This window comes from Ixodes scapularis, unplaced genomic scaffold (assembly GCF_016920785.2).
Source record: "Ixodes scapularis isolate PalLabHiFi unplaced genomic scaffold, ASM1692078v2 PGA_scaffold13__105_contigs__length_92229423, whole genome shotgun sequence".
Classification (NCBI taxonomy): Eukaryota; Metazoa; Arthropoda; class Arachnida; order Ixodida; family Ixodidae; genus Ixodes; species Ixodes scapularis.
The window spans coordinates 30,872,790-30,887,172 of NW_024609839.1; the positions used below are offsets into that span (position 1 = coordinate 30,872,790).

The window sequence follows — 14,383 nt, forward strand, 5'->3', positions numbered from 1 at the left end:
TGATTTCCCCAACAGTGTTTCCAAAAGGCAATGCAAACACCCCCGCGTCCCGCTGCCCAGACTGTGCATGGTTCACGCGCTGCCAACATAGTCGCGCAAGTGTTGAGACGAGGCTGATGACACCAACTAAACTCCGTCTACCGGTCTGGTCAGCAAACACACCACAGGATGCAAGCAGCATGCACACGACCCGTCACCAAAGGTACGAGACCTCGGAAAGCGACACCACGGGAAGGAGGACTGTGCAAGCTGGCAGAAACTCACCGTGTCTGCTGCGACTGGAACTATAGCTGGGGAAATCTAGCTCCAGGGAGTCGGGGGAGGGAGGGAAGGGAGCAACAAAGGCCACGTTAGTCCTGTGGGGCACTGCCTGGGGGGTGCCAGTGCGTGCAAATGGAAAGCGAGACCTGGCACAGTGCTCCCGAGAGCTTAGGTACCCTCCTGCGCGTGATAAGAGGCCGTGAAGCTGGGCCCAGCAATGCGAGACAGACATTCTTGCGTATACTGCCCTCGCATTGCTTGTCTGGCAGCCTCGTCTGCCCACACTGCTTCGTGAAGTGTCGACGGACGCTCGACTGAGACAACTGACCAACGTTTCTAGGACAGATCGCCCGCACACAGATGCACCAACGGGCGAACACACAAGACAGGTGCGACACAGAAATAAAAGAGAAGCCAGACTGTACCCTTGGAGCATGATGTACGAAGTCTAAGCCAACTGTTCCTCACAGATACATGCAACTTAAGCCCACGTTTCCTCAGAAAGGCTTGTCGGGGTGGCCAGCACGCAGAAAGGCAGCAAGAGCGGTTCATTCTGTCTTAAATATCCGAGCTGTGGCCACCTTGGTTACAGACGACTTTTCAACCTCACTAACTCGGAGAGGGGAACGGTGAAGGTTAGAGGCCCTCTCAAGGCACCCGCCATCTAGATCTCCATACAGAAAATTTGCTTTGAAGCTGGCGGGAAGCCCGGTAACGCCTTGGTGCCTGGATCGTGTCTCTGAATTCACCGCGTCCTCAAATGCAGACCCCCGATTTCCTCAAAATGACACCGTAACGGTGTCCCGCTGTTGCCTGCAGAGATCCTGACAGTAGCACAGCAGAAAATGCGGATGCGGCAGACGCCTGTTTTACTGCAAGTCGCTTTCTGGCTTGGCGGTCCATGGAATCTTGAGCAGCCAAGAGTTGGAGCGTCGTGACGACAGCGACACTTGCATTCGCTCCTACCTTTTTGCCCGGACTTCTACGTCAAACCACTACATCGCGACATCCGACATATGACACGCTGGATCCTGCAACGCCATCTCTTGCCACTTCGGGAAATTTTTGATAGGAATGTGCCATGTCTCATAGCATGGCCTCTTCTAAACAGTTAGAGGGGTACACTAATTTTTTTTTTTTTTTTTATCTAACCAAACTAACTACATTTCCCGAGTACCCAGGCTCTACTCTTTCCAACATGCTATTTACAAACTATAAATTTAGAATAGCTATTGCAAAAATGGCAAATGAAGGTGATGCCAAAACTAAGGTTCCAATTTCTTTGCACTTTGGGGGTGTGACGCACCAACGGCCAGAATTCTGGGTCACGCAGGCAGTCTAGAAAACGGAGGGTGCTGCACATTTCTGTCATGCTGCTCAGCGTGTGCTAGAGTGAGCTTCTGTAGCACTTATTTTACACCACCAAACTTCCTGTAATCAGCTGAGAACAAGTCCTATTACCCGAGCGGGGAAGCTATGCCTGCCATAGATGGATGGATGTACGCTAATGGCTGTACCCTATTTAACGGGCAGTAGCTGGTGCCTTCAGTTTTAACAAGGGTACAGTGATCTGACTGGTCAGAGTAATTTTGGAGCATCTTTCGGAGCAGCAAGAAGTACTTTTGGAGCAAAGCACACATTTAAATCTTGTTCATACCAGTTTGAATATCAAGTTAAGATTTATGTGTTTATGTCTACTTTGCCTTCCAGCTTCTGTGCAACCTTTTGATGGCATTAACAGCGTGGCACGTTTGAGCCCCAGCTAGCAAATAAATTGTGCGTAGAAGCGTAAGGTGACTGACAAAGGGCAGTACAAACTTCTGCGCATGGTTATTTTAAGTATGAAATAAAACTTAAACCAAATAGTATATTTCACTGAAATAATGTCAGAATATAATCATTTTGAGTAACCAAATTGATGTTTTCTTTAAAGGGATTGTCCGGTCGAAACCGGAAGTATTTAAGTTTTCGCACTTGTTACGTCGAGGGACCCTTCATGTAGACAAACAACATTTTTATTTTGATATATGATCTCCTGTTATTCGCTAAACCTTTCGTGCGCATATGTACGAAACTGCACCCCGAATTTCGCCAGTGTCAATGGCTGACATCCGTAGCTGCTGCGTGACGTCACAAAATGCAAAGGTTTGTCGGGTGGTCGAGATAATAAGCCTTGTTTAATGAATGCATCTTGTACTTTGTTTCGAATTATATAGTCTTCTAGGCCAGTGGTTCTCAAATGGGGGTCCGCGAAGCCCTGCCTCCTCAGTCAAGCCCAACAATAGAAGTTTTTTTTTTTTTTTTTTTTTTTTTTTTTTTTTTTTTTTTTTTTTTAGGTTGAAAAGAAATGTTTTAGTTTTTGGGCGAGTTTTTTCGTGTGAAAGTCAATAAGAGAGGTGTACTTTTCCAACTAGCCCTTAGTTATATCCATTTATTAAATCATTATGATATTTAACCTATACCTTCCCTCTCCTCTCACCACGAACAGGGTCCTCCATCCTTTCCGCCGATCCACAAGGGGTCCGCAAAACATTGATGGTTGAGAACCACTGTCCTAGGCTGTACCCTACTGAAATACGGTTCTTTTATTGCAGTTCCCAAGCATCTACAAAAAAAGACACGCCTTTTACCACGATATTACTTGAAAACAGCCATAAGCTTCGAGCAAACGTATGCCGTTTCACGCAGACACAACTGCGACGGCCACCGATCGAATTAGGAGCGCTTGCAAAGCAAAGGATGCAGTTTACGCCTCTGAAGAGGCAACTAGGTACACGAAGCGGTACCTGGGTACTCATATCGGCAGATCCGCTGGATCGGTGTTGAGGCTGCGGGTCTTTCCCTCAGAGGCAATGACCGCGGGTCGAAGGCAACCGGCGAATCGTTAAAATGCATGTCGTCACTTGACATGGACGAGCTTGGTGAATGGTAGCCACGCTCTATTTGCACATGCGGGTCAAACAGAATTTGGCTGCACGCGTGATAAATACAACTTCTGGTATCGTTTCCAAATTCCAGGTGGTCTAGCTGTTGGTTTCGGTTTCGCTGCATAAACAAATCGATTGATCCGATTTGGGCGAGGAGTGGATGGACATAGTTTAATATCGTTGGCACAACATCACACCTCAGCTTACGAGCCTTCTGTCCGCTTAGAGCTCAGCTCGTAGCTTTCTTCTGTGACATGATTGCTGCATAAGCGGGATCTCGATCTTGACGGGAACCCAGCCCCTACACACGGCAACGATCCATTTTGCTCGTCACTGCACGTCTCGCAGAAAAGTGTGGAACGTCATGTCTTGGCTCGCATGTGCTGCCCGGTGGTTGTGGCACTCAACAGCGCAACAAAAATCTCACCCAACCACGAAACAAGTCGAGCACAACAACAAAAACGAAGCACGCTGAGGCGTTCACTCGCAGGTAAACGACGAGACAGAAATGCTCGCTTTTCTGTCTCGATGAGCCTCCAATGTGAAAATTTAGTTCAAATTTACTGCATTCATTGTGCCGTCGAAAGGATGGAACCTATATAAAGGTAATCACTAAACTAGAGTTAACATGAAAAATAAAACTTTTCTCGCAAGATTCGAGCATCCTCGATGAACCTCCAATGTGAAAATATATTATCAGAATATTGCAGTCTACCATATGTATATACCAGGGGTGGCCAGACTAACCCGGCTTACGAGCCGCAAACAAAACACCAAAAATTGAAAGAGCCGCGGGGGAGGGGGGGGGGGGGGGGCAAACTTTTCTCCAGGGCAATAAACGAAACTTGAAATATTTAATCTATCCGAGTCAAAAGCAGTCCAACTGTACGTGAGGTAGAAGTAGCACGCACAACACTACCAAACCGCAACTTGTCTTTCGATTTAAAGCGCGTTCCTATTATCTTTTTGGGGAAGTGCTCGTGTGACTGGGAGGGAGGCGGGAAAAGGGGAGGGGGGATAGGGGAGGGAGCCGCGAGCCGCACTTTAACACGCGAAGAGCCGCATGCGGCTCGCGAGCCGCAGCTTGGCCACCCCTGGTATATACTATGTGCAGTTGTACTGAGACACCGTGTATAACGTCCCGCTCTGGAGGAGTGCTTTTCCCTCAGCACACGGGTGCGCCGCGGCGAAGCATGGTATACATACTTGCGACGCCTACTAAACAGCTGTCGCTTTACTGCAGTTCACAACTGCGCAATGACAAGAGCACTCAACAATGCTAGCTACCTAGCCAAAACAGACAGGCGTGAGAAATATTGCCAAACTTCCAAAACTGTCAATGTTTGATACAGAGATCAAATTGAATATCATGTCATTTTAGGTGATAATACAAAGTCTCGGAGATTCGCACAAGTCTACCGTAAGGATTTGGCCGTGTAGCGGTGCGTCATTTATTATATTATCGGTATTAATAAAGTGAATATAAGCGTTGGCACAATGTTGGCACAAGTTCCTCCCATTTTAGCAAAATGTACAAGGGTAAAAGGCTCTTTAAAGGGATACTTCAACGAAATTTGAAATATTCCCGTCGTGTTCAAAAATAGGTTGAATATGATCCAAATATCTGTAAATGACAATCGCACGTTTGTATTTTGATCCTGGTGGCTGTATTTTTCGTTATAAACGGCCCACTCTGGCAAGCGCTCAAAGAAGGCCCAGCTTAGAGCACGTGACATCCAACGCAATCGTGACGTAGGTCGTCTCAAGACGAGCAAAGCTACGGCGAGGCTGACGTCGAGAGGATGGCCTAGTCGTTCCAGCCACCGAAGCGGCTGCTTTTGTACGAATTTTGAGTGACGGGTTAATCTTCCATAATCTTCTAAAGGGACAATAGCGACTTCTGCGACACACAAAAGGGATTCTCGGGAAGAGGGGAGTTCCTCCTTCCCCCTTCTCTCGTCGTGGCCGGAGACAAGACAACCTCCGTCACTAGCTGTCAAGGTTCCTAGACGAGCATTACAAACGAGGCGTTAGCGACATCCACCAGGTGCTCTTTGCTAATCGTTTAATTCGTTTTAAAATTCCTTTTCGAGACTTTTTTAACAAGATATTGGTAAGTTCCCTGTGATACTGCTCTTTTGAACACATATAGACCAAAAAATGAGCGCCGAAATTTCGTTGTAGTTTACCTCTAAAGCAGCAAACATATCACTGAAGGCTATGGCACTATGGATTGAAACATTCAGTAATTGAGAAAAAATATTAGTTTAACGTGATGTTTGGCTTTTAGCAGTTCAGCAATGTCTATTGGTGAGTTAATCCAATTATAAAACAAATTAGTGGTTAGAAGAAGAAAAAGATACTAGTTTTATGAATACTATTTGCTTTTCTTTCTCTCTTTCTCCCAATTTCAGGGACTCGTTGAGGAAGATGTTGCAAGCTTTAACCGCATAGAGGTTATGACTCCAGTCACAGAGGCTGACTCCAGTCATAAACGCTATGACTGGAGGCAAACAATGTTTTGTTCCATCAGCCTCCTGAGATGACAAAATAGTTTGGCGCCACAAGCAAATCTCAGTTGACCTTGTTGCTGTGCCCAGGTCCGTTATTGAAAATATCAAGGATGTTTAACTTTTCACAGGAACGGAGCTGCACCTAATAATTTCACACAATAAAATCTACCACTAAAATACACCTTTGACAAAAGTTTTAGCCCTCTAGGGAAGGGTGGAGGTATTAAGATAAGGTCACTTGCGCATGCGGTATGTAAAGCAACTTATCGTCTGCCACAAGCAACAGCTTCGAGACTGAAAAAAAATGTTGTGGTAGCTTGCTGTCAGCATGCGCAAAGCAGCAGCGCATGCAGCAATAGAGGCCAAATAGTGTAGGATGTCTGCAACAAAGTTTAGCGTTTCTTTCAACACAAAAAAAATTAACTATGCATCGCCTAACGCTTAGTCTCTCCCCAAATGTAGCCCTAGCGGTTCGGACCAGACGTCAATGTTTCAGAGCTTGCCTCATCTGCTTCAAAAGTTACAAGCGAGTCTCATTAATGTCTTGCACAGCATCAAAGACTGCGGGCACAATCTTTATGCTTGTCAAAAGGACCTCCGCACGCAAAGCACCGAAAAACGTGGTCACGTGTTGCGGCTGGTATTGGAAGTGCAGCTTTAACAAGATTTGACACAGCATGGCGCTACCCTTGCGTAGGACTTTGTGCGCATCCATGTAAGCGTTGACGCATCGGCATCATTCGAAGGACAATTAGAGTCGATGTGCTGAAGTCGCATTCATGTAAATAAGGTTAATGAGGAAATGTCGGTCGACGAAGCCCACGGATGCATGGAAATTAAAAGAATGGGCCTCATTTTCTCGTTGAAAATTTAAAAAAAAAACATCATTTGTCTGGATTGCTGGTGCTATATTTGGGCTGAGACTACGCATTTGGCAATGCATAAGTTATTTTTCGCAATAAAAAAACAAAAAAAACAAACAAAGCACCATTTTTTTTTTTTTTTAGGCACTTAGTGCACAGGCTCGTTCAAGTCGGCCAGTGACTCTAATCGGCCCCGTTGGTATTGTCCCGGGCGTTCTCAAATTATGCTCGTATCCGGACGAACCAAGCCGGATGCCGCGCCAATAACAAGCTTTCGTCGGCCCGCCAAAGCAAATGTAGCAGACGACGAGGCACCATTCCGCTGACTGACGAGGGCTCCGGTTGCCGTGGCAACGCCGTTACCCCCGGCGGTTGCAAGAAATGCAGCAAAGGAGGCTCGCACACCGAACCGAGCGCCCGAGAGCTACCTCAACCCAGTGGCCGGCGGCAAACACGAGCGGTGAACTAGCTCTGCTTGTATCTTGTTCGCCCGTTTCTCCTATCGCCCGCCCGTCCGGTATGACGCGCGCGCACACACACACAGCATCCTGTCTTGAAGCAACGCTTTTCAATACATGCCCGGCAGCCGTCGAGTGTGGGCGGACGCCTCTTTCCCTAGAGTGTTTCCCAACACGTCCCGAGGACATTAGAACAGCCCCCCGCCGCAAGCGAACGGGACAAAGAAACATCGCCGAGATGATCCGAGGGCACCGAAAAAAAAAAAACGACCAGCTCGCCCGCCGACTTTCTTTACCGAAAAAACGATGCGGGGAAAACCTAGTGCTGCAAGGCAACAACGTCTGCGTGAGAAGAGGCGACGCATTCCGAGTTAAATGCGTGCAAGTTTCACTCCTGCGGCTTGCGTGTTCACAGCTGCACGCTGCTAATTGCGCGTAAATAATAAAGGAGATCGCCAAAGTGAGTCAGCTCAGCGAGCTGTCGCCGGATGGTGCAAGTGTGGATCCGTTAGATCGGCGTCTTTGAATATCAACATTTTTATAGGAATGCCCCGCTCACGCAAGAGTGACGGCTTTCGCCGCTAGTAACTTTCTCGCCGTGCAGAAGCGATTCGTCTGAGGATACAGCGATACGCCAGTCGTGTGTACTCCAACAATCGTCGTCTTTCACCGTTGTGGTCGCGCAAGAAACCTAAGCCTAATTGATCCTAAACCAGTCGTCATTCGACCAAATTTGCTTCGTAAGAGTTCGAATGAACGGGCCATTCTAAAACATTTGCTGGTCGTCTCATAGTCGCTTGAATGCCGAAACCCCCGGGAAACAAAATTTCTCACCTGTCTTTTGCATGTTGTGCAGTTGCGCCCTCAAAACGGCAGCACAGCAAAGCCCGTCGCTTCAGTAAACTCTCGCCAGAGGCCGCTAGCGATCAAATTAGTTTCTGAATAGTTCGAGCAGTGGCCGCCGCGCGTTGCAGGGATTCGTCGTTTCGTCACTTTCCGTACTATGACCCCTATGACGGCCGTTAGTGTTTGTTTCGGTTCTCCACGAGCGCAAGTTTCATTTGTTGCTAGTGCAAATTTCCAAGTCTGCACCGTCACGAAAAAGTAAGGAAAACATTATTAAAGTGACTTTTAACACAACGCCAGTTGTTGAATGTTCACAAAGTCGCTGTAACCGAAGCCCGGAGCTCACGCCCTAGCGCTGGAATGAGGGCATGAGGGCCTCAAAATTGAACGGAACTGCGGAACGTATGGATCCAGTTCAGAGATAACTTGCGGCTTTTGTTTGCTCGAGTTCGATGGTGAAATCGATGGCGTGTTTGGAGCCGACTCGAATTTCATTTGCCTGTCCAGGCTCAAATGCGTTTCGAAATTCACCCGGTAATATTTTGAAAGTATGCGCAATCCCTGAAAGTGCATTATGACCATTATTTCTTTTACGCTGTCGCTAGCGTTACGTTCGGACGGAGCAGTTTTTTTATTTATTTATTTACAATATATTGCAGGCCCAAGCAGGGTGCTAACAGTGTTACAAATAAAGCAGTTAGTGTAGTGGTCACACAGTGCTAGAAGTACCCCCTTACAAAATAAAAGACTATGTTCGAGGTGCACAACACTTGCACACCTCTCAGTTAGTCTGCGCTTGAAACGTGCACTTCTTTCCTCCGTCCGTGTAATGTTCGCACCGTTTCAAGATCAACCTGTACCATCGAACTCGGTTATCCCGTCTCAGAAACACAAACCAAACGGTCGTTCCTGGCACCATTCTCCTAGCCTCAGGAGAACGTGGCAAAACACTAAATCAGGGTGTACAATGCACTGAAATATGAAAGACCCACTGGGAGCACGTGGCCGAGGCGGTGGCAGGCGGGGACACTGCGAGCACTCCGGGCAATTCCATTCTGCTTCGAGGGGAGGACGCTCACTCGAGGCTCAACTAAAAAGCAACGGGCTTGTCAGTTTGTGCCGAGCCCTGAGCGAGTGTCCTCCTTTCGAAGCAGAATGGAATTGCCTGGAGCGCTCGCAGCGCCCCCGCCTGACACGCGCTCCAAGTGGGTCTTTCATATTGCAGCACACTGTACATGCACAACACTGTTTGCACAAACACGATCCGGCGCTTTTTTGTTTTACTTAGGGAGGGTACCGCCGGGGATCGAAACTTGCCCTATAGGTCAGTACCTTAATTGAGCACTTCCAAGTTCCCACCACTATGGTAGTTCTCACAATTCTTCAATACCTAAGAAAAACCAAGAACTGACATGTTTGCTCCAACAGAGTACAGTGCCTCGGCTCGCCGAAAACGACTCCCACCTCCCATTGGATCAATTTTGCTCCCTCATTGCCGTGCCAACAAAATTCCACGGAACGTCCAGAGACTGCGCTTTGGGCAGAACCCCGTGGCAACTTTAAATAATAATTCGATGAGACTCGCTCTGTACAAAAAAAATTTATTAGAGATCCGATTTCTGCAGCCAGCTAGCTTGCAGACTGGGTCTACCCGATGTATCGAGCGTGAAATCGGAAGCCACTATGGGATGGGTGCTTGGTTGAACCAGAGCAAAGCGCACGCGTATGTACACTTGACAATGCGCAAATTTAAGGTAGACCCAAAGCAGACCTATACTCGGCACTGGCTATATGTGCTATGTTGTCGAGGCTAGTGTTGCTTCCGCAGTGCTGCAACGCTTTCAAAGATATACTCCATCTAACTAGTTGTGCGCAGTGCCGTGGAAGCCACCGGCAGAAGAGGAAGGAAAGCCGCTTTTGTGCTAAAATTCAGTGACAGACTCTGAAGGGGGCAAACAAAAGAGTTCCTCCTTACCCTCCTCTTCAACTGCTTGCGTTATCCCTGTACCTTTGGTAATGCTGCGCACAACTAGTAAGTGAGTGCAAGTTCGTCTGCTTCTTTTGCAGAGGTTATGGTGACGTCAGAATGCCAAGCTCCGACTGCATAGTTGCGTGAGCGCGTGCGAATGAGACACGAGGCAAAGCCACATGCTCTCGCAGCAATGCTGCTGCACCGTGGAGGCTACGCTGGCCTCGACAATGTAGCACAAAATAGTCGACGCCGAGTATATGTCTACGACGAGCATTTATAAAAACTCTGGCTCAAACCTGTAAGGGTGTGCATAACGAAAAAATATAATAAATAAGGGGGTTCTCGTCAGTCAAGCGTGCGTAGAGTTGCCGCCGGGTCAGATAAGGTCATGGGAGAGGTCAGGGTCTGGGGTCAGGGACAGGGGTCAAGATCTGGGGTCAGGGACGGGGGTAAGGGTCTGGAATCGGACTGGATCAAAGACTCAGGTCAAGGACTGGAGACAGCAACAGGGACCAGAGACTGGATTCTAGGACCAGGCTCAAGAAGAGCGTTGCACCGTTCTAGACGTTGAAGCAACGTTCGAGGTGCATTGTAAGTCCGAAACGCTCAGGCGGCCAGGGTCGGAGTGGCCATGAGCCGGTGGCAGTGCGCCAGGGCCTGCGTGTGTCCCAGCGCACCCAGGATGGCTGCAGCCTGGGCCAGGAGCGCCTCTCGCTGGTCGCGACCCCACAGCGGGCCCAGGTGCTTCACGGACAGCAGCAGGGCTTCCGCTTCCTCGCGCTGGGGCTCGGGCTCTACGCTTCCTGCACGTGCATGCACCCAGCTGTCAACGTTTCAGGAATGATGGCGGGGATATAAGAGGAAGAAAAGAGCTCCAGTACGTTGAATGCTGCAAGCTTGAGGAGTAATTAAAAAGGGAGGACGTCCAACCAAGTCCTAATTAGGAATGTTTCAAGGCCTGCTCGGCCCCTTCTTCTAAAGTGACTGTAACAAATCAGGCAAAAAAAAAACACCATCTTTTAATGGCCATTGCCACAGTCAACCATGACAGTGAAGCCGAGCAGGCCTCGAAATCGGATCCCTAATAAGGGCTTGGTTGGATGGCCGCCCGCCGCCCGCCCGCCCGCCCGCCCGCCCGCCCGCCCGCCCGCCCGCCCGCCCCCCCCCCGCCCCCCCCCCCAAAGTTGTGTTAAACAGTCTTGCCCCAACCAAACAGATCTCTGTCAAATGGTCATAATTTGAACTTTAAAAGTTTAAAGGTGTAACAAAAAGTATTATAATCTCTAGCCCTTCTTGTGCCATCTCGCTTTACTTTCCTTTGTCCTTTCAAGACACCGGTCACTTTGGAAGTGGAGTACCTACATTTTACCGATTTTCTCGCTAAGTTTAGCAGAGAAGCTGAATTAATGTACAGGCCACACGGAGTAAATTTCCCCGCCAAATGTAGCAGGGAAACTAAAGGTGTATAGGTTGCCTGTTGTTAATCTTCCCGCTAAATTTAGTGGGCAAAGTGGATTGGTGTGTAGATCACTTGAGGTCAATTTCCTCACTAGATATGGGGGGAACCAAATTCGTGTCTAGGTCGCATCATGCGACATTAGTTTTTAACACAAAATGTGTTATGCGCTTAACACAAAATGCGGCGTTTCCTACGAGTAAATGGTCATGAACAAGTGTCATTATGAGCATCACAAACGAGTTACACGCTGGGAGCATTGCAGACCTTAAGGTTTTATGTAAAGATTATATAGAAATTCGAGCCCCCGGTGGGGCTCAAACTTGGCTCAGTGCAGTGGCAGTTAAATGCTACAGCCATCGAGCTACTAGTGCAGCTGTTATGGAAGGGTCAACGTTTTTACTTGAATGCGAAAAAGCCAGCGAGAGTGGCAAGCTTTGAATGAAAATAATAAATTTAAAATAAGCAATAAATTCATAAGTATAAAAAATGAAAATCGATATCTCGAAGAAACAAAATAAAAAAAGAATAATAAAGTAAAAATAAATTAAAAGAAAATTGATAAAGGATAGAAAAATCTAAGCACATACGACACACATTCTGTCGTTCAAGCCTGAGTAGTTTTTGTTCAATTTAGAATAGAAATGCACGGCTGGACGGAGGGACAATCTTTTGAAACTCGGGAGTTTCGTTGAACATTTTAAGCTTTATTATGACCGTTCGTGCATTCTCACTTCGTTGTCTTGACTTCACCGATTTGCTTGTAAGGTCCCGATAAAAAAAAAAATGGGAAGGGGGGGGGGTGGATGGAACACTGCCACGAACGAGCCGCCACCGAGGCGACCGCGTGGCACGGCCTGCCCCTCACCCTTGGCGCACACGACAGACGGGTAGTGGGAGAGCCTCCTGCGCAGGCAGCGGTCCAGGGCGAGCTGCGTCCGCACGGGGTTGGCTCCGCACAGCACTCGCATCGTGGCCTCGTACAGTTGCAGCTGCGCGGGAGAGGAAAACGGGGACGCACGCTTTAGTCTAGGCTCTGCTATCTCTTCTAGGCCCGTCAGAGACGAGCTAATTTTACTGGCGATTTCGGGGTTGCCGGCAGGTAGTTTCCCGTAGGCCCCTTCCGTGTAGCCGTCGTCATCTTAAATTGTTGAACTGCTGAAAAGCATTCCTTTGCCCTCGCCACGCAACTGGAAGGCGGTCTTGTTTACAGCAAAGCTGTTTATGGCTAGGGTTCTGTGGATTTTTCGTGTGCGTCAACAGAAACTCTGGTCCCGAATTTGATGCAAAATCACTCCGTTTTATGCAAAAGCTTGTATGTCTCATCACTTGGGTTTGCAGTTTCAGTAGATTAGTTATCAATAGGCACCCTTTTCGAGATCAGTAGACTCTCGGGTAGATAATGACAATTTCTCGAAGCTTTGCCGCCGTTACACCTGCGTCGACCACGTTTACGCTTGCACCGCCTTCTCTTTGCCATTGTTCCAAGTGCTTGAGTGCCTAGTTTCCTTTCCTTCCTCTGGGTGGCGGTCCCGCCGCGCGTCTAGTTTCCTCCGGCTTTTCGGGGCGTCGATAGTCCTCGACATGTGCGTGCGTACCTTCTGTCACGATGACGACCGATCAAGACAATAGATGTGTTTGTACCTTTGTTCAAAAATCAGTGTCATGTCTGTGTCGTGTGCTAAACAGCTTCGCTGGTCATCTACCTTCACAGAGTGGAATGGCTCATGATTTTTGTTTCTCTTCTATACTTTTTTTTTTCGTTCCAGTTTAAAACATCCCGCTTTGTATGCTTTTTTCTCCATCGCCCGTACCGGAAGCGCGAGCACACGGCTGTGGACGAGGGTCGACAGAAAAGGTCTATGCGGAGTGCAAGTTTGCCCCCTTCTTGAGCAGGGGTTGCAGCGACATCGGAACGCCGAGCTCTGATTGGAAGGATAGTGGGTAGACCTCAAGGCAGCTAGCATTGAGGTCCACCCACTAACCTTCCAATCAGAGCCGTCAGAGCTCAACGTTCCGACGTCGCCACAGCCCCTGTGCAAAAGGCGGACTAAGTCGTGCTCCGCATGGTTGGTGACAGGATAAGAAACCGTTAGATGATCCGTTTCGAGCGCGAGCTTTCTGTCTTTGTTAACACTTTCTCGCACGTGCAGCCAAAGCCTGGCAGACGGCAACGAGTGCGCACTGGAGGTGGACCTTCCCCGAGATTCCTACGCCGCTATTAACTGCACAGGGTGTGACTGTAGGGACGGACACATTTGGCACGCTTTGCAAAATAGCAAGTTTAATCGTACATACCTGAAACTGGGCACGCGAATGTCATTTGACTAAAAGTTTCACGTCTATTTCTTTTTTAGAGCTCAACTCGGAGCTGCTTAAGTATTAAGAATGGTGCAAAGACGGCAGCCGTGCATTTCAATGTCGTACACCGAATGTTTGTCGTCTGCACGCCGGTTTGTGAGCTTGCACCCCGGTGGTCGTCGTTCGTGTATTTCGTTAAAATTATTACTTATCGCGATTATCCCGCTCATCGCCAGCCTTCACCAGGCGTTCTCGACGTTTTTACATTCAGCAAGCCACCCGAGAGCAAGTTTGCAAACCGGTGAGCAGAGGACAAACGAGCCGGCATAGTACCGCAGTTTTCACTTCATTTTTAATATTTCACCACTTAAGCTCTAAAAAAATTATGCAAAACTTCTTACCAAATGATATTCGTGTGCCAAGTTCCAAATATGTATGTTCAGAATTAGTATCTTGTAAGGCATGCGAAATATGCTGGTTGTTACGGTGTCCCAGTGCCGCAACGCAAATTGTTGAGATCGGGTTTATGTAGAAACGGGCGAGCAACTCGAACAACTTGGAGACATTTGAAGTGGCAGCAGCCGGTCACAAATGCAATATTTTTGCACGACCTTCCCACCCCCTCCCCCGTGGCGGTGACGACGATAAATTAAACTAACGTAGGGTTCTACGCCGATTGGTCGACGGGTGGGAGAGGAGGAATGAGGTGCTCGACGCCGATTGGTTAACAGGGAGGTCAAGTGACCAGAGGGGTAGGTGAGGAGTAGTGAGATAGGCAAGGAGCAG

The 14,383-nt window shown here is 48.2% G+C and overlaps 2 protein-coding genes across 6 annotated transcripts in view; both read right to left on the reverse strand.

The window, feature by feature from the left end:
* The window catches only part of LOC8029910 (septin-7), a 30,191-nt gene extending 22,178 nt beyond the window's left edge, over positions 1 to 8,013 (reverse strand). The window contains exons 1-2 of one of the 3 annotated variants that reach the window (XM_040207303.2): positions 7,857 to 8,013; positions 265 to 300 (exon numbers count right to left, since the gene is read on the reverse strand). In XM_040207303.2, coding sequence (XP_040063237.1) covers positions 265 to 300; positions 7,857 to 7,869 — 49 coding nt within the window. In that variant the 5' untranslated portion in view covers positions 7,870 to 8,013. Of the gene's footprint in view, positions 1 to 264; positions 301 to 855; positions 858 to 7,856 lie in introns of all 3 variants that reach the window. The other 2 variants (XM_040207305.2, XM_040207304.3) reach the window with 2 other exon arrangements.
* Positions 8,014 to 9,452: 1,439 nt separating this feature from the next.
* The window catches only part of LOC115326886 (sterol regulatory element-binding protein 1), a 37,613-nt gene continuing 32,682 nt past the window's right edge, over positions 9,453 to 14,383 (reverse strand). For all 3 annotated transcript variants that reach the window (XM_029987829.4, XM_040499796.2, XM_042289831.1), the window contains 2 exons: positions 12,165 to 12,288; positions 9,453 to 10,643 (listed from right to left, as the gene is read on the reverse strand). In XM_029987829.4, the coding sequence (XP_029843689.2) occupies positions 10,447 to 10,643; positions 12,165 to 12,288 (321 nt within the window). In that variant the 3' untranslated portion in view covers positions 9,453 to 10,446. The remainder of the gene's footprint in view (positions 10,644 to 12,164; positions 12,289 to 14,383) is intronic.